This window comes from Phaseolus vulgaris, chromosome 5 (assembly GCF_051622355.1).
Source record: "Phaseolus vulgaris cultivar YP4 chromosome 5, ASM5162235v1, whole genome shotgun sequence".
In the NCBI taxonomy this organism is placed as follows: domain Eukaryota; kingdom Viridiplantae; phylum Streptophyta; class Magnoliopsida; order Fabales; family Fabaceae; genus Phaseolus; species Phaseolus vulgaris.
This window is the reverse complement of record NC_143502.1, coordinates 41,003,454-41,023,407: the sequence shown is the minus strand read 5'-3', so window position 1 is coordinate 41,023,407 and position 19,954 is coordinate 41,003,454. Positions and strand designations below refer to the sequence as shown.

The 19,954-nt window shown below is 29.2% G+C and overlaps 3 protein-coding genes across 4 annotated transcripts; all 3 read left to right on the top strand.

Moving 5' to 3' along the window:
* Positions 1-1,935: 1,935 nt before the first annotated feature.
* LOC137835771 (cyanogenic beta-glucosidase) lies at positions 1,936-4,933 on the top strand. 2 transcript variants are annotated; one of them, XM_090301973.1, is made up of 14 exons: positions 1,936-2,148; positions 2,230-2,299; positions 2,410-2,468; positions 2,572-2,647; positions 2,741-2,818; positions 2,921-3,008; positions 3,246-3,346; positions 3,422-3,501; positions 3,628-3,743; positions 3,877-4,088; positions 4,174-4,205; positions 4,292-4,394; positions 4,514-4,625; positions 4,704-4,933. In XM_090301973.1, exons 1-14 carry the CDS (start codon positions 1,984-1,986, stop codon positions 4,873-4,875), a joined length of 1,464 nt encoding a protein of 487 aa, XP_090158099.1. In that variant the 5' UTR covers positions 1,936-1,983; the 3' UTR covers positions 4,876-4,933. The 2 variants fall into 2 exon arrangements, with proteins under 2 accessions (XP_090158099.1, XP_068500528.2); XM_068644427.2 differs by having other exon boundaries at positions 3,246-3,501.
* Positions 4,934-6,386: 1,453 nt separating this feature from the next.
* On the top strand, positions 6,387-9,537 carry LOC137835773 (endo-1,3;1,4-beta-D-glucanase). The gene is made up of 7 exons (XM_068644428.2): positions 6,387-6,593; positions 7,764-7,785; positions 8,017-8,143; positions 8,255-8,345; positions 8,463-8,552; positions 8,928-9,028; positions 9,263-9,537. The coding sequence occupies exons 1-7, from the start codon at positions 6,446-6,448 to the stop codon at positions 9,422-9,424; spliced, it is 741 nt and encodes a 246-aa protein (XP_068500529.2). The 5' UTR covers positions 6,387-6,445; the 3' UTR covers positions 9,425-9,537.
* Positions 9,538-13,238: 3,701 nt separating this feature from the next.
* LOC137835775 (endo-1,3;1,4-beta-D-glucanase) lies at positions 13,239-19,047 on the top strand. Its single transcript, XM_068644430.2, has 7 exons — positions 13,239-13,500; positions 13,958-13,979; positions 14,279-14,405; positions 14,660-14,750; positions 14,859-14,948; positions 15,240-15,340; positions 18,712-19,047. The coding sequence occupies exons 1-7, from the start codon at positions 13,356-13,358 to the stop codon at positions 18,853-18,855; spliced, it is 720 nt and encodes a 239-aa protein (XP_068500531.2). The 5' UTR covers positions 13,239-13,355; the 3' UTR covers positions 18,856-19,047.
* The last annotated feature ends 907 nt before the right edge of the window (positions 19,048-19,954 follow it).

The following is a 19,954-nucleotide window of genomic DNA, read 5'->3' as shown; positions in this document are numbered from 1 at the left end:
AAATATATGAATTTGATAAAATAATAAATAAAAATATTTAATTATATTTAGTTTACAAACAATTTTACATAATAATCAAATATTAAACAGAATATAATAATAATAATAATAATAATAATAAAAGTTACATGATGGGACATAGAGATGTTTCATCTCTGGTAAGATTCTGGATATTGGTTTGAAACTTATTTATATATTTTTATTAAAATAAAATTCTTAATAAATTTTTAATATAATAGTTAAGACAATGATTTAATGGCCAGATTGTAAATCATTGATTGAGTCTATCTACCATTAAAAAAAATAATTAGAATACATGTTTAATATAATTTGATAACATTTAAACTTATTTTTTTCTTATAATGAGATATTAATATACAAACTAAGAAATAGAGTTTAAATTTCTAAATGTGAGAGTGAGAAATGTTTTATTTTAAGATAGGATAAAGATTTATAATAATGGTCAAATTAAAATATTTATTTTACAATGTATTATTTAAAAAAAAACTTTAAATATTCACACACACAAAAAACAAAAATCTCTTAAGAATTTCAATTATTTTATTTTAAAATATCTTAATATTTATTTAAAACATGTTAAATTTATTTAAAACTTATTTATTTTAATTTACAATTTACAAAATAAATATGATTCATGCGTGGTTTTTTAGAAGAATCATTAGTTTGTGATTTAATTTCTAAAATAGTAATAAATAAATTATAAAATATTAATTTGTGTGGAAAAATTGAATTACATATGTTGAGTTAATCAATAAGAGAAAGATTATTTCAAGATTTTGTATTAATTAGTTAAAAAAATTAAAAATGAATAATAGTTAGACTTATATACAAGTTTGCACACATGATACAAAAATCGTCAATTTAAAAAAAGATCATTAAAATTATCGAATCTCTAAATATCTTTCTTCTTAAAAGAACATTAAATATTTACAACACAAAAAGTAAAATCTCAAAAGATGTCAACTATTTCATTCTAAATTTGTTAATTATTATATATTTTTTTCGAAATTATGATTAATTTATCATCATTGTTAATATGATATTTGGGGCTAATTCCATTCAATCGAAAAACTTGAACACACAGTATAGATATTTTTCAATATAATTCATTTCATATTTAAAATAATATTGTCTGAAAAATAATAAATTATTTAGTTAAAAAACACAAACCACTATTATTTGTGTTTTTTTATCGTAAAAGAATAATAATTCAATTAAAAGCTTCAAACCCGTATAAAAAAAATTAGACTAAAAGCCTCCAAATAAAACCGAAAAAAAACACAGACACGAAAAACCACATTAATTCCATCAATATATATCATATATAAAAATACTGGCAATTTCTTTGTATTTTACATACATTATCCTTGAATTGTTTTATTTAAAATTAAGAAGATTTATAATAGTTGCTTACTACAAAATTTAATGTTTTCGAGATATGATTATAATTCAATATAGTTAATAATAAAATGATACTTATCTAATATCTGAATATATAAAAATAAAATATGAGAAACAATATTCAGTTACAACTAAATATCTTTTTTTATTTCGGGACTTAAAAAGTTTATAAATACACATTAAATTCTTATTTTTTTTATTTTTTTTTTCTTTCCCCCCCTCCACATTAAATTCTTATTTAAGTATTCATTCAATGTTAAAAAAACTTCCAAAATACCAACTTCCAAAGATAAGATTATAATTGTTAACAAAATTATACTTATCTAATATCTGAATATATATAAATAAAATATCAAAAATAATATATATAGTTACAACTAAATATCTTTTTTTATCTAAATCTTTATATCATGACTTACAAAGGTTATAAATACACATTAATCTCTTATCTAAGCACTCATTCAATTTTTTCATCTAATATTGATCTACATTCAAGAATTCTTAAAGGTGGATCTTTCATCATCAATCTCTCTCAACGGGCTTGGTGTGTACATCATCAAGATGACACATGATGGATTTATTCTCTTGGTGTTCTTCACTCTCATTACCACATTTTCATCCATTAGTGTTGCACAACAGCAGTCATCTGTTGTCGAAGTTCTTTCTCTCAATCGAAACAGTTTTCCCAAAGACTTCGTTTTCGGTACTGCATCTGCTGCTTACCAGGTAAATGCTTTTCTTATTCTCATCGCAAAACCCTTCACATTTCACCATTTTCATATGTTTCTTCATCACTTGTACGAATAGTACGAAGGTGCAGCAAACGAAGGTGGAAGAAAACCAAGTATATGGGATGCATACACCCACAAATATCCAGGTTTTGTTTTCTGTGTTTCAGTCTCTCGTAATATCATATAAATTATCTTATACTTTCCAAACTTATAAATAGTTCACAATATATGATTATAAATGTGTAATAACTTGTAGATAGGATAAATAATGGAAGTAATGGAGATGTAGCAGTTGACCAATATCATCGCTACAAGGTAAAGTCCAAATTCCTAGTGATGATCAATGAAGAAACAAATTATTTCTCTCCTTCAATGTAATTAATTATTTTTTGGATGTTGTTTTCAATTTACATTACAGGAAGATATTCAGATAATGAAGAATATGAATCTGGATGCATACAGATTCTCCATCTCTTGGTCAAGAGTCCTACCAAGTGAGATTTTTTTTTTAATAATTGTAATTGGATATTTCACTTTACCTATTTCAATCTTCTTTTTTTTATAAAAAAAAACTTGTTCATATATAGATGGAAAGCTTAGTGGAGGCATAAACCCAGAAGGAATCAGATATTACAACAACCTCATCAATAATTTGCTAGCTAACGGTCAACATTCATGCTTTACTCTCTTGTTTTTTCTTAATTAAAGTTTATATTTTATAGGAAGTGACAATAACAATAGTTATGTGTGAAATATTAATATTGCAGGTCTAACACCATATGTCACACTTTTTCATTGGGATCTTCCCCAAGCTCTGGAAGATGAATACGGAGGTTTTTTAAGTCGTCGCGTTGTGTAAGTTATATAAAATTTATTTTCTATTCAAAATATGGTAAAGGAAGATTTGTTATTGTGCTACAAAACGATTTTTTAAATAGTTTGTTCAATTTTCTATGGATAAAGACTCTTGAAAGATATATAAGATTATACACTTCAATAGATGCATTAAGGGATATAATTATTTTTAATATACTAAATTTTTTACTAATTATCAATTTAAATTTATGATTTTTGTTGCTTATTGATTTTCAGAGGTGATTTTCGAAACTACGCAGAAGTTTGTTTCAAATACTTTGGAGACCGAGTAAAACATTGGATTACTCTAAACGAGCCATTGACCTACAGTAGTACTGGTTATGCAGTTGGGAGTTTTGCACCAGGTCGATGCTCTAAATGGCTAGATTCTACTTGTCTTGGTGGTGACTCAGGAACAGAACCTTATATAGTGTCACATTATCAACTACTTGCTCATGCAGCTGCTGTAAATGTGTACAAGAAAAAGTTTAAGGTTTTTTAGCCTTCATGAGAGACTTTTAAATCTTCACATTTTATTAGATTTCCACATTGTTGTGAAAGTTCAAGTACTATAGTATAACTCTTTTGCTTATTTAACATTCAAAAACACTTTATGCAGAATACTCAGAAAGGAATAATTGGCATAACACTTAATTCTAATTGGGTTGAACCATATTCAAATAGCCAAGCAGATAAAGAAGCTTCTGAACGATCACTTGACTTCTCATTTGGATGGTAAGTAATTAAATTTATATGAGAATATCGTCATGACAACACGCATTATTGAAGAGAATATATGCAGTTGTTTTATGTCTTTTGTATGCAATTGTTCTCAAATTTGATATTTTTATATGTAAAATAATTATAGGTACATGGAACCATTGACATCAGGAAAGTATCCAAAGAGCATGCGTTCCCTAGTTGGTAAACGATTGCCAAAGTTCTCTAAAAAAGAAGCAAAACTTCTTGCTGGTTCAATGGATTTTCTTGGACTAAACTATTACACCACTAACTATGCTACCAATACATCCAAATCCAACAAACCAAGTTATACTACAGATTCTAATGTCCATGCATTAAGTAAGGAAACCTTTTATTTATCAATTATTTAAGTTATAAATGTTGAATTTGTGAAAATCACATTTTGCTTGTTTCCATTGGCCAGCTGTTCGTGATGGGATTCCTATTGGTCCACAGGTACATATGTGGTCATGTCAAACTATATATACATGTCGTTATTAGTTATTTGTTTTTCTATAACTAACTTGTGATTACACTTGCAGTTTGGTCCAAGTTGGTTATTTATCTACCCCAAAGGAATTAGAAAATTATTGCTTTATACAAGTACAAAGTACAACAATCCTTTGATCTACATAACAGAAAATGGTAATTATACCAAGTTTCATTTTTATTGTCTTCAAAATATAGAATTGTAATGTCAAGTTTGTACCTTTATTTGTAATTTGTCTTCTAACATATTAATGTATATTACTTTTTATTTATAGGCATGGGTGATATTAGCGTTGATCCAACATTATCTGTAAAAGAAATGCTTCAAGATACTTATAGAATTGACTATCATTATCGTCATCTTTATTATCTACTCTCAGCAATCAGGTAATGCATTATTTTTCACATATTAATATTTATTTGCTTTTTAAATCTAATATAAATTTATTTTGTTGACTTTATAAGGGATGGTGTACGAGTAAAGGGATATTTTGCATGGTCGTTGTTGGACAATTTTGAATGGAAAGATGGTTATAATGTACGGTTTGGACTAAACTTTGTGGACTACAAAAATGGTTTGAAGCGACATGCCAAACAATCTGCAAAATGGTTCAAAGCTTTTCTTCAAAAGAATTAGACTTATGGAAGTCTAGCATCATTTTCCCTATAACACATTATGATTATTATTAGATGTTAGAAAGTATCTTTGATGTAATGGAACTTATTTAATAATCTTCAATATGTGTTTATTATTTTTTTATTGATTTAATGCTTATTTAATATTTCCTATTTCCTGTGGTAAAATAGCATTGGTTACATTTTAATTTTTTATACTCTTATTTTTCACCTAATTTTTAATTAGATTAAATACATGCATTTACTTTAATATACAAATAAAAAAGGTAAAATAGAAAACCGCATAATTTTTTTATTAAAGTCAAGAAATTATATTGCATGATTTTTCTCAAACTATATAGTCTTTTTTTTTTATATTATAACACGCAAACTACATATTATTATCTTAGTCTCATATTTAATATATACTTATACGACATAAACAACTAATGTGTTTTGTTACTTATTACATTTTATTATTTGTTTTTAGCAAATTCTTCCTCTATATCTTCATGTAACTTTATATCTTTTTTCTAACAATGTTCTTATGATTATGGTAGAGAGTGTGATGTCTTCTTTTTCGAGATATTTTCTAATGTTAATAATCTCTTCCGCAATAACTAACATGAATAATGATTGTAATATATATTGAATTTTAACTTTTACTTAATGTAAATTTTCAACTCCCAAATGCACGCTCTCCTTGTTCCCTAGTTTAAATTCATATTAAACAATTCAGAAAAAAAAATCAACAAAGTGCAAAAATAGAGTACAAACCTAAAAAAATAATATTTGCACACATGTTAAGTACAACGAATATTCTCACAACACTCATGTTTAAATGATAAAATTGTTCTCTTTCAAACAATAGAAATGCTATCTTAAATGTTGTGGGCAGAGAATAATGAAAATATTACAGTTGTAAGAGAGCTACATGACTAAAAGAGAAGTATGAAAGTGTAAGGGTGCAACTAAAATTATTTTAAAAAATAAGTTTATACTTCATCTAAGATTATTTAAAAATTTTAAAAATGTTAAAATCGACTTTAAAAAATATAAGATAATATTTAAAAAATTAGGAAGATTAAAACCGACTTTATGAGTTATGAGTGCAAGATGAAGGTATGAAGGTGGGAGAATTTGCCTTTTTTTTTAAGTAATATATGCTTAGTATGGGTCGAATTTAATGGTTGGCCCACACAAATTCCACACATAAGTATTAACTTTTCATAAGGGTACATGAGTAATATCGCCCTTGTGATCCTCTCAATAATATACACTACCATATATGGACACAGACAAAAACGTGATTAAGATTAAATATTATTTATTTAAAGTGGTAATAAAGAGAAAAATTATTTTTCAACTTTATGGAAAAATATAATATTAAAAAAGGGATAATTTATTTTAATTTAAAAAAAAGTCATAATTGAATACACTTTTTCCTTTGAGAGGCCAATTTGAATTTTAATTTGATTTGAGGAAGGGCTTATAGAAAACGTGGAGAAGGGCCAAAGAGAAAGGTGGTAACTATAAATATAAGTATTGGGAATAGCATAACAGAAGAGAAGGAGAAAAAGAGAGAGAGAGAAATGGTAGGAGGCGAGTGTTATTCAAACGCTCCTATCCTCAACTCTTCAAGCGGTTTCGGCCATGTTATGAACATCGGTGGTGTTAACTCCTACGTCACTGGTTCTCCTCTCGCCATCTTCGCCATTCTTCTTGTTTCTGATGTTTATGGTATTCAACTAACTTTCTCTCTTCAATTCATTTCACTCTTTCTTTGTCTGAATAATTCAGTTCCATCTATATCTGCTTTCTTTCTTTCTGGTTTTGCCGTCACTAACGATCTCTTTCGTATGCTTAATTTACTGTTTACGAAGAAGCATTTCACTGTGTTTGTGATGATTTTGGATTTTCCGAATAGGTGATTTCAGTAGATTACTGGAATTGAGCGAAGTTATGGATAGGATGGAGAGAAAGTAAAGGATTTTTGGGTATATTGCATAAATGACTATTTTGTCCCCTTTTTTTATTTGAGGTTTTTTATGTTCTTTATAAATTATTATTGTCGATAAATAAATAATATTTTTGTATTAATAATTATTTGTAAGAAACAATTTATTTTTATTTTCTTAATTATTTTTTCGAAAAAAATATTTCCATAACAATTGACTTTACATAAAAAAATAAAAAAAAAAACTCACAAAGACATTCATTAATTCAATCAAATTAATCATTCGTATAAAACAAATTCATTAATTCAGTCAAATTAGTCATTCACATCAATAAATATTCTACTTAAATTCACTATTTTTTTCCATTAAATTAAACTAACTCACTTTATATACATTCATTTTCCTTTTTAAATCACTCTAAATCAATCTTTACATTCATTTTCCTATTAAATCACTCTAAATCAATCTTTGACACTAGAATTAAATAAATTTAGTTGCATATTAATATATTCAAAAATAATTTATAAAATATGTTTTTAAAATAATTTATTTAAAAAGAAAATTTTTTGAAAATTAATTTTAAAATAAAAAATTATTATAACATTTTAATATATAAAAAGGTGATATTTTAAAATAATAAGATATTAAAATAAATTAGCTTACTTGATATTACAATTTAAATTAGTTAATTTTATGTATAAATATAATTATTCATCAAAACTGTAAACTATATATAAATATAATATAATATTTATATATATGATTGATTAATTTGCTATGTGTAATTAATTACATAAAAAAATCGTGTATTTCTTTTCATTTTCAAATAAAAATAATATTATTTTTTATGTTTAATATTTATGTTTATTCTTTTGTTTTTGCCTTAACTTCTCTTTTCTTGCGCCTTTCCCTCTCTTGAAACAAAACTTGACATGCTCAATTTATTATGCAGGATTTAAAGCTCCACTTTTAAGGTATGGTTTACTTTCTACATCTAATTTACTAAATTTTGTTGTATCTGTTTATTCTCTCTCACTCTGTACCCTGTTAAGTACATTTATATTTCGAGTAGTACAGAGTTCAGAGTGATTTCGTAACGCATGCTATATTTCATTTTTCTTTTTCACTTCCAAATGACGAATCATGCAAGCATTTAATGTAATGTGTTCTTTGATGATCAATATTATCTGTTATGTATTGTGAAGGAAAATTGCAGACAAGGTTGCAGCTACTGGGTATTATGTCCTGGTTCCTGACTTCTTGCATGATGACCCTTATGATCCTAAGAATTTGACAAGGCCAACCGCTGTTTGGTTAAAAGATCATGAACCGGTTAATTCTTAATTATACTTGCTTGTTCTGATTTTGACAGAGGATTCACATGTATGCAAATTGTTACTTCATTTTGTGAGATGCTTACATTGCATATTATTATATTTGTAGGGAAAAGATTTTGAAGAAGCAAAACCTATTATTGAAGCCTTAAAAAGAAAAGGTGTTTCTGCTGTTGGAGTTGCTGGTTTTTGTTGGGGCGGTGAGTGACTTTCACTGAATTGGTGTTCTTTATTTCCTCTTCTGTGTGTAATTTTTCAATTTCTGGTCACCTTTGAAATAATTCACAATGTACTGTGTTTTTTTCTCTTGCTCTCAGCTAAGATCGTTACCAACCTTGGAAAAGCTAAACTTGTCCAAGCTTCTGTGCTGTTACATCCATCATATATAACTGTGGATGACATCCGTGGTATGAATTCTCAATATCTTAGATTTTTCTTAATTTGCATAATCTCTGTATACCGTTCCCAACATCAAGTAGTACCTTCTTAAAGAAAAGTTTTACTTCAACTAAACATGTTTTGATGCAAGACCAGGAAACTCCTTCTCCCAACTCTCGCACCCCACTTTGTGAATGATTAAAACGTTAATTCAGAATCATTAATGTTATTTTTATTTGTAAGATGGTAAAAACTTGTAATGTCTGAGATAATGTTTGCATTTTTTTTTTTTGTGAATCTCCTTTCTTGCTGTTTATATTTTGTAATGGTTGAGTAAAGATACAAATCTTAAAGCAGTGATTGAGATTTTGTATTTTTGAACAATTAATTATTGATCTTTTCAGGTGTTAATGTTCCAATTGCTATTCTTGGAGCTCAGCATGACTCACTCTCTCCTCCAACACTTTTAAAACAATTTAAGCAAGTCCTGAAAGCTAAACCTGAGGTATCATGAATGTTATCTTCTTTTGTTGCAATTCATTGTTGTCTTTTTCTAGTTAGACAAACTTGGCTAGCTTTTACATTGAACAAGTAAAATTTGAGTCAGGCCAAATGAATTTGGCAATTAAGTTAACGATTCTTAGCTTTCCAAAGTATCTTTTTATGGTCATTGACGGGCACATTTTGTCTAATCTCTCGTGTAGTTTATAACTTGTGCACCAACTTTTGTTTTGTGCAGATTGATAGTTATGTAAAAGTATTTCCTAACGTCTCACATGGTTGGGCTTTGAGATACGACCCTAATAATCCAAAAGCTGCAAAGGCTGCAGGGAAGGCTCACAAAATCATGATAAAATGGTTTGATAAACATCTTAAGAAAGTGAAAAATCTTGTTATGTGATTTTTTATTGTATATATATCACTGTATCATGCTTGGAGGATGGACAATGTTACTTATTTCATGTTTGGTGAAAAAAATAATAAATTATCAGAACATATGTTAAGAGTGTGACAGATTATGAACTACCAAAAATTTTCCTTTTTCCACCTAAAATTTGACAAAAACCAATTTACCTAACAAGGTGTATATTTGTTAAACAATAACTAAGTATGTGTTTGCTTTTGAGGGTGATGGAGTTGAGGGTGAAGGTGAATGAGTGTCACCCTTGTTTGTTTCTACGAGTGAGGGAGGTTGAGGGTGGGAGTGAATTGAAAGTTGACGATATTTAGGATCCTCTCATAATTGAAGAGAAAAAAGAATGAAATGAAATGAAAAGACCATGATGCCCTTACAATTTACACTATTCAAAATAATTTAAAATACTCTTACAACCATTACATCACTCATGTATTTCAATAAACTTTCTTCACACATATACTCTAACATATCATAATCCAAACACACTCACTTTTTTTAGACTTTCTTCTCTTACTCTCAATCTCCCATACCCTCAACTTTTCCCTCCCCAGTTCTCAAACTCAATTTTTCTTTATCAGCAAAATCAATTTAGGTTAAAAACGAGCTTATGGAGATCAGATAGAATGCTATCCCATTCAAATGTTAATAACGATTAAACTTTGGCAGTTTTCTTATGCCAGTTTTATTCTTTATGGTTTTTTTTTTTATCATTCTTTTGTTCATTTTGTTACCATTTTTTTTATTATACTCTAGTTACTCCTTGTTAATATGGTCAAAAATTTCATCTTGGGAACATAAAGTTGATTATTTTAGTGGATAAACAAAGGGGTAAAGACATATATGCATACTCATATTCATAATAAGGTGAAAGGACGCAATGGACAATATATTTCAAAATGATAGCATGAGCTCATGAGCCATGGACATTACTCAAAAACAACAATTTCTTAAATGTTGCATTACTAGATAAAACTGAATTTAAGTCCCATAAATAAACATAAAATAATAATAATAATATTATTATTATCACGATTATTATTATTATTATTATTATTATTATTATTATAATAATAATAATAATAATAAAGCAAAATGTATTCTATATTTAGAATCCAAAAACATATATTTTTTTATTTTATAAATGAATTAATTAAAAGTGATTTAAAATATCCATAATTTAAAAAATGGATTAAAATAACGGTTACATATATTAAATGTAACTAAATATGATTTAAAATACTCATATCATATTTTTATTATTTTAAGTCATAGTTTTTTAAATATAGTTTTTTTTAAAATTATTACTAAAATTATGATTTAAATATTCAGATGTAGCACGTTTTCTCCTATTTTTGTTTGTAATAATAATTCTTTGACATCCACCTTTGTAGTATTAAATTTTTCAACTATTAAATTATGCTACTTTTTATATTATATTTTTTTATTATAAGAAATATTATTAGTTATTATAATATATATAGTATATTCTTTGGTAATTCAAAATTTCATATTATTGTTTATTTAATTTAGTTTAACATTGAATCGTATTGTAATAAGATTGAGCTAATAATGGTTGGACCATGACTAATAAATAGGCAGTTGAGGAGTCCCTATCTATTCTAAAAAAAACTATAAATTTGTCATCCATTAAACAACACGTCTTCTCTAAAAAAATTCATAAAATGTGTGTAGAAAACCGTCATATTATATACATTGTTCATAGATATTAGCCATACATATTAACAATTATTCTAAATCACATTGTTTACGTATATTATATACTTTTTATTTATAAGTATTATTTTAAAAAAATCCATCATAAATTCTTCATAATTAAAAAGATTTAAACTATTGAACTTTTTTATTATCGTTAACGATATTTTTAAAGGCATTATTAGCTGCTTCTGTACGATTTGTATATTGAATCACAATTTGATATCATTCATTTTTAAGTCAAACACGAAAATCATTCAAGAGAAAAAAAATTCACCTAATACCATTTGTTACAAAACTTAATTATTCTTTATTTAGAAGATTTTTTTTAAGCGAAAAAAAAATGAATAAATAAGAGATATTTCAGGAATATCTTAATTTTATACAAGTATGATAATCTAATCTTCTAACCTCTAAACAAAAACTTATTTCCTAGAAACTTTAACTGACCTACAAAACAAATGTTCAAGACACCAATTTGAGTATGAAAAACTTACACGGCGCGCTTTAGATGTAATCCAAGACCAAGTCTTCATTTGAGTCATCCTCTTATTTATATGTGATTACAATTCTCCGATAACTGCTATCCACACACTGTCCCAAATCTGATTTACACTTTCCTTGACACCGCTCATCCTAAAGCTTTTAAAATGGTTTTTTTGGCTCCCTATGACCGTCTGAGAATCCCAATCACTCATAACACTTAGACCACACGAGTCAAACTACTCTAAATGTGCAGAAAAAGTGGGGCGTGATTTTCTCTTCATCCACGCTATTTTAGCTCCCGTTTGAAATATTAAACTCCAACATTGCATCTTATATTGTTAAAGTTAAAACACATTTTACTAAATTTTAAAAGAATGCTAGAAGATAAAAAAAAATTATTATTGTTTGCACAGATATATTGGAAAAAAATCTAAGAAACTTAATATTTTTTGAACAGTGACTCAATAGTTCTTTCATATTTTTTTATAAAAATTGAAATATCTCTAAAGTATGTTTTAAAATATTTTAATTATTTATCGATAAAAAAAATAATGCTAAATTATATGGTCGCGTTATGTACCAGTCAACATCGGGTTTATTATATTCCAATGGTGCAAAGCATGGAACTGAAATGCCGGCAAGAACCCTGCACTTACAATATATTAATGGAACACAAATTAAGGAAATTAATAGTACTATCAGATTTTTTTAAAGATTTTTGTTGTTAAGATTATTTTCAAAGTTCAAAATAATATAATTATTATTTTTCATTCTTACTAATTTTAATTCACTATGATGTGAAAATCAATGAAGATAAGATCTTGTAAATACTTTATTAAAATAAAATAAAAATATCTATTTTTTTCTTAATACATCCAACCTTCTTTAAGAAAATAACTGAGAAAAAGTATACTGAGAACTAAGTTATCGAAATATATATTTTTTTCCGTTATCGAATTTTTGAAAAAAAAATAGTTTTATTTAAATATTAGTTTCAGAGTTTAATTTTACATCAATTTTTTTTTCATTTAAACCATTAATTTTCATTAAAATTTTAAATCTTTACAAATGTACATTTATTGTGATAAGTAAACAACGAAGAAAAAAGAACATTTTTATAAATATTTTACTAAAATAAAACAATTATTGTTATTTTCTCAGAACACGGGTAATGATTCTTAATGAGGTCCTTAATATAGAAAAATCAAATCTTAAAGAAAAGCATCATTGAAAATACTAGATCCAACTTCTTTTATTCAAGGAATTTTTTTTATACGAGTAACGAATCTTTTAAGGTAGAAATAAACAAACTAAAGAAACTTCTAAATATGTCTTAAAACAAATAACATTTCTTATAAATAATGTCACAGTCACAACAAAATATTAAGGAATCACATCAAATATTTAAGAAACTTTTATAATTGATGAACAGAAAACACTTCAAATAATACTTGATTATGTCTATGTTTGACAGATACTATTAATAATAGTATTATTTAATGGCGGCTTAAATGGTATATTGCATGTGGCAAACACATTTTTTGTTTTTTGTGTGGTCAACACCAGTTATCTATAGAAGAGTGATGAAGCAAGTGCCACTTCCTTTCAAATGTACATGTTTGTAATGACCCTTCAAACCCTGCATCAGTTATGCATATAAAGGTCAATGGAGTAGGAATCTAAGCACAGCATCAAGAGAAAGAGAGAGAGAAAAATGGGAATTGAGTGCTTATCAAACCCTCCCATTCTCAATGCTTCAACTGGTGTTGGCTATGTTACCAACATCGCTGGTGTTAATTCCTATGTCACTGGTTCTCCTCTTGCCATCCTTGCCATTGTTCTTATTTCTGATGTTTATGGTATTCCTTCTTCTTTCTCTTACAACCTTTTTATTCTTTGCTTATAAAATGTTATTGAAGTTCCAATCGTTGAACTTTTTGTTCAACAAATTGAAAAAGAGATGTTAGAAACAGAAACCATTTACATAATTGAGTCTTGTTTCTTGTTTCTTGTTCTAGAATACTGAAACCTGTCACATAGTTATTCTTGTGATTCATTCCTTGAATGGTTTACCAATATAGAAATAAGAGTAATGATGCTTTAATCTTTGTAGTTTAGTCTATATCTGGGGTTTCTTTCTGTTGTTTTTGGAGTCACTTAACAGTTTCACTGACACTGTTAATTCCTTGTTTGGTTTTCTTTTTTTTTATCAGCAATTCCTTGTTTGGTGTAGCTATTTTGTTTGCCTCTATCAACTGTTATATCATCTTTAGCCAATATCTTCAATTAACTTGACATGCTAAATTTGTCTTGCAGGATTTAAACCACCACTTTTAAGGTATGTTACTTTAATGCCTAAGTTACTGAGTTTTGCATTTGCTTATTCTCAGTTAGGCTATATGCAAGTCTTCCCTTATTAACCAATATTGTTTGGGTAAATTAATGTACATTATAGTTTGAGTAAATTAAATTACAAACAATACTTTGAATTGTTTTTGAAGTGGTCACACTATTTGAATTGTTTCAACTGTTACTGATGAATTTTAAAATATATTTTCTATGATCCTTTTTTAACTTATACTCTAGTTCAGTTTAAAGTTTTATTCAGGAGCAATCAATATTTGTCATGTTGCACAGGAAAATTGCAGACAAGGTTGCAAATCATGGGTATTTTGTGGTGGTTCCTGACTTCTTCCATGGGGAACCCTACAATAATGAGAATGCGAGCAGGCCTTTTGATCCTTGGTTGAAAGATCATGACCCGGTTAGTTCTTACTTAGAGATAATTGCTTGTTTATCATTATCATTGGTTTAGCAAGATTTTTTTTTGTTTCTGTTCTTCAGAACTCAATGTTAGATCCTCATTAATATTTGAATATTTAGATGTTTGGCTTCTGTAACCTAAAGGGTTTCTGATTTGTAAATCAAATATTATGCCAGATGAATAAAAAATGTGACTTTATTTTGTAAATTGTGACACATTTTGTCTGATTCTCACATTTGCTATTAAATGTGCAGGCGAAAGGTATTGAAACTGCAAAACCTGTTATTGAAGCTTTAAGACGTAAAGGTGCATCTGCTGTGGGAGTTGCTGGTTTCTGTTGGGGTTGTAAGTGGCTTCCACTAAATTGGTGTTCTTTATTTCCTCTTGTATGTGAATTTTGCAACACCTTAAGTATAAACTGCAGAATGTAATGTGTTTTTCTCTTTCTCTCAGCAAGGACTGTTACCAAGCTTGGGAAAGCCAAACTTGTTCAAGCTTCTGTGCTATTACATCCATCATATATCACTGTGGATGACATCCGTGGTATGAATTCTCAGTGAGATTTTAGATTGTTTTTTAATTTACAGGTTTCCCAACTTGACAAAGAATTTTCTAAGTAAAACAAAAACTTCAACAATGATTAAAAAGTTTGAAGATTATTAATGATTTTGAAAGATGAGCAAAACCTGTAACAATGTCAACATTGTATTTTCTGGTAAATCTCTTTTGGTGCTGTCTTTCATTGACTATTTTTCAATGGTTGAATAAACATAGAAATTTAAGAAGCAGTTATTGGATGTTAGTAGTCAAACAGTTAATTTCATATTTTTTCAGGTGTTGAAGTTCCCATTGCTATACTTGGAGCTGAGCATGACTCACTCTCACCTCCAAAGCTTTTAAAGCAATTTAAACAAGTGTTAGATGCTAAACCTGAGGTATAGGATGAAACTTATTTTTCCTTTTGTAGTTATATACTGTCATTTTATATTAGCTTTATGATTTGGTAATTAAATATGATAAGGTTTGTGTTTATGGCATCACTTTGGTAATTGCCATAAGCACATACACAGTAAATTTGCATGGATCACTACTTGTCTATAATTCCTACCAAATATGTCACATATTCTTATTCTTAGGGTGTGTTTGGATTGGAGAGTGAATGTGTGAGGATGTGAGAAGAAAGTGTGAAGAAAGTTGAGTTATTTGAATTGGGGTATGTTACTGTGGATGTTTATAGGAGTTTGTCGGTAATGGAATGGTTGTAAGAAAATTTTGATTTTTTTTTTAAAACATGAGTTTCTTATCATTCTTTGAACATGATTTTTTTTTTATAAATATAATAAGTTTGTAAATGATGTAACTAGTGGAATTGGATTTTAATTTTTTTAATTAATAAATACTAAGTTTGTAAATAATTTTTAATATTAAGTGAATATCATTCCTCACACTTCTGCGTACATCACTTAATCCACTATTTCCTCTCTTATAAGAAGGACCTCCATAAAAACAAACAAACCCTTAATATAAAAACTCCTCATAATAAGTGGGCACAAGTTGGAATTGATGCATTAATATTAATTCCAAAAGACAAGTGGTGGGGAAAAATCAGTATTGAAAATTAATTAACAAATTTTAGTTAGGAAGATGTTAATTTTTAGTATTGAGTGTTGAAAACAGCAGAATTGAAAACATAACCATTAAACACTGATATATTGAAAATATTAGTGATCGGTTTTTTTTTTATCAGCAAAAAAGATTAAATAACAGGAACCACTTAAGGGAAAACTATGAGACAATTTCTCTGGTCTCTCAAACCAACAAATAGAGAGACAAACAAATCTACCACTAAAAACCCGTACAGCCCGTTCACTTTCAAGACTAACCCGTACCAATTCAAAACTAACCCGTACCAATTCAAAACTAACCCGTACCAATTCAAATCTAATCCGTACAAACTCAAAACCAAACCCAATACAATCTCTTTGCAACCACAACAAGGGCAAAAAGAACAACAGAAGCTAAGAACAACAAATAACCCAACCGAAGGAGTAACTCTTATAAAAGCTCACTTTATTGAAAACATACAAGCCTTAGGATCAATGCACCACCCAGAGTAAGTAAAACTAGCATAAACAGTTTTAGAAGTTACCCAAGACCAAGCCTTTAATTGTGCCAAAGTGAACACTTCCGAAGGATCGATCACCCCTCCTTGGAAAATATGTTTATTCCTGTGCTTCCATAATTCACTAACTACAGCTATCCAAACACAATTCCAAACTACATTAACCTGGACAGGAGCATTTAGCAAAATAAGATGCAAGAAGTGAGTTGTTGGGACAACATGGTCAACCGACGCAATCCCTAACCATGTATAGCATTGATTCCAGACTAACCAAGCTATCCTGCAGTCAAAAAACATGTGTTTTGTCGACTCCACAGCCATCCTGCAAAAACTACATAGATTGGTATCCATCAAAACCCCACGTCTCTCCAAGTTAGCTTTTGTGGCAATCGAATTAATCAACACCCTCCAAGCGATAATTTGTGCTGAGGGCAAAGCAGACACTTTTTCCCTCAACAGGGTCTCTTAAAATATCATAGGTAGATTTTACCGAGAAACCACTATCCTTACCAGCTTTCCAAACTCGACTATCTGCAGAATTTAAGATAGGGGTCTTTCCATGCACTTCTTGTAACAGCTGGACTTCCTGGCATATTTCCCGATCAAACAGACCTCTCCTCCAAATTAACTTCCACTCCCATCTATCATTAACCCACTCCCCACAAGACTGTAAACTACCTTCTTTATTACCACACAAAGAGAACAATCTTGGGAATTTACTTCTCAAATCTTCGTTGCCCACCCAAACTTCTTTCCAAAACAAAATATCTTTCCCGTCTCCCACTCTCCACTCGCAACAATTCTCAAAGGATTTACCCCAATCCTCCATCCCCCAAACCCCCTTCAAGTCTCTCCACCAGCTGGAATCCTTAGCATTACTCCTTTGTTCTTGCAAATTTCTCCAGCCTCCGTATTTAGATTCAAGAATTTCTTTCCACAGACCATCCTTCTCAGTCTCCAGACGCCAAATCCACTTTCCCAGCAGTGCTGCATTGAAAAACCTTAAATTCAAAATTCCAAGACCACCAGCTTCTCTAGGCTCGCACACCTTTCTCCACGAGACCCACGCTACTTTCCTTCCTTCATCTCCCCATCCCCACAAAAATCTTCTCTGTACCTTTTCAAACTCCTTTAACACAGCAACAGGCAGTTTGTACATGGATAAATAAAACAACGGAATGGCAGAAAGCACCGACTTAATAAGACACACTCTCCCTGCCAACGAGAGAAATCTGCCTTTCCATCTACCCAACCTGCTCTTAACTCTTTCTAATACACCATCTCAAAACGAGACTCGCTTGTGACTCCCCCAACGAGCAACCCCAGATATTTGAAGGGAGTTTTCATCACTTCACAATTAAGGATTGCAGCATACTGCTGAATCACAGTATGATCAACCCCCACCCCTCCAATTCTACTTTTTGAGAAATTAACCTTCAAACCAGAGGCTAATTCAAAACAGTGCAGGATAACCTTCAGATTGCAGACCGATTTAAAATTCGCTTCACATAAAAACAGAGTATCATCCGCATATTGAAGCATGTTCACCTTAACCTTTTGTGCCCCAACCTCCAGACTTTCCACCAAATTCTTCTCTACAGCTATCCTTACAACGCTGCCAAACCTTCTGCCACAATGAGAAACAAGAAAGGCGCAAGAGGGTCACCTTGACGAAGACCCCTCTTTGGACAAAATTCTGAGGTAGGACTCCCATTTACAAGCACCGACACAGAGGAAGAAACCAAACAAGATTTAATCCATTTGATCCATTTTTCGCAGAAGCCTAGCCTTCCAAGCATGTAGAATAAGAACTCCCACTAGTGATCGGTTTACAATGTGATATACTGAAAACATTAACTATTCAATTATGATATTTAACTATGATATTCGAATGATTTTCTTCTAGTGCTAGTAATGCTGGTTGAAAACATCAGTATTGAAAACATAACTATTCAACTCATCCTTTTACAGATGTGATATACCGAAAACATTGAGGAAAAAATTATTTCTCTTTTTATTGTAATTATCAACCAATCAAAATTAGTTTATTTTTTTATGGATACTTTTTTTATAAAAAAATAATAAATAAATAAGAAATATTTGAAGAACATATTAGTTTATTTTCTTATGGAGATATTTTGTGAAATATGTGTGCACTTATGAGTTGTGTATCAATTTGTGCAGATTGATAGCTATGTGAAAATATTTGCTAACGTTTCACATGGTTGGACGGTGAGATACGATCCTAATGATCCAAAAGCTGTGAAGGCTGCAGGGAAGGCTCATAAAATCATGATAAATTGGTTTGATAAACATCTTAAGAAGTGATAAATCTTGTCATCTGATGTTTGATTTGTATCATTGTGTCCGTTGGAGGAGCTACTTATTCCATGTTGTATTTATGAAACAAATAAATTGTATGAGGACCACTGTTTTAGGGTGTGACAGATTCACCATACAGATATTTGACAGAAGTCAATTTTTAAAAAAGAAATGTTTTATGATGATTGGTTGAGCTGAGATATTTTCGCTTGATTGTGATTTTACAAGTATATATTTATTCACATTTAATAGTTTTAATTATAAATTATTCAATTATAATAATAAATAAATAATAAATAATTTTTTTAATTAATATTTATATAATTAGTAATAGCTGCATTTGTAAATCACATTTACGAATGCGGTTTTGGTAATAGTCAAATTTATAAATCACATTTACGAATGCGGTTTTGGTAATAGTCGCATTTGTAAATCACATTTACAAATGTGGCTATGGTAATAGTCGTATTTGTAAATGTTATACCCCTAAACCCTGTCATCTGATTCAGAAGCATAAGCAAATGCGGCTACTAGAAATAGTCGTCCTTATAAATAGTATTTACAAATGCGGCTATCTAGCTGCATTTGTATCTCTTTGATTTACGAATGTGTGCTGATTAAATGCGGCTAGCCGCCATTGTAAATGTAAAATAGCCGCATTTGTTTAGCATTTATGTGCTAGTGTTTGTAATTTCTCATTGAGCTTTGAGACTTCGGTCAAAGCTTTTATTTTCAATTCTCTATAGCAGTTGTTTTAATAGTCTAATTTCCTGTAAAACTGGTTTTTGTGAGTTGTGAGAGGTTGTACTTGAACGCATGATTGAGAGTCTTCCTTATCTTAAATTTTGGTTTCTTAGTTAGTTCACATTGTTATAATATTTCTTGGGCACATGATTCAAGAGAGGGGAGATAAGCATTCTGACACATGGAACAAAGTGGGTATTGATTAAACCAATAGACACTAGACGCATGCTTTACTGGTGAGTTTCAGTTGAATCAAATTGGCACATGTTGAATCTGGTTTAGCTCTGTTGGAGGATTGATAAAGAATTAATCTTTAGAGAACATGTGAATAATTAAATGGTGAAAGAACTTGGGGATTACA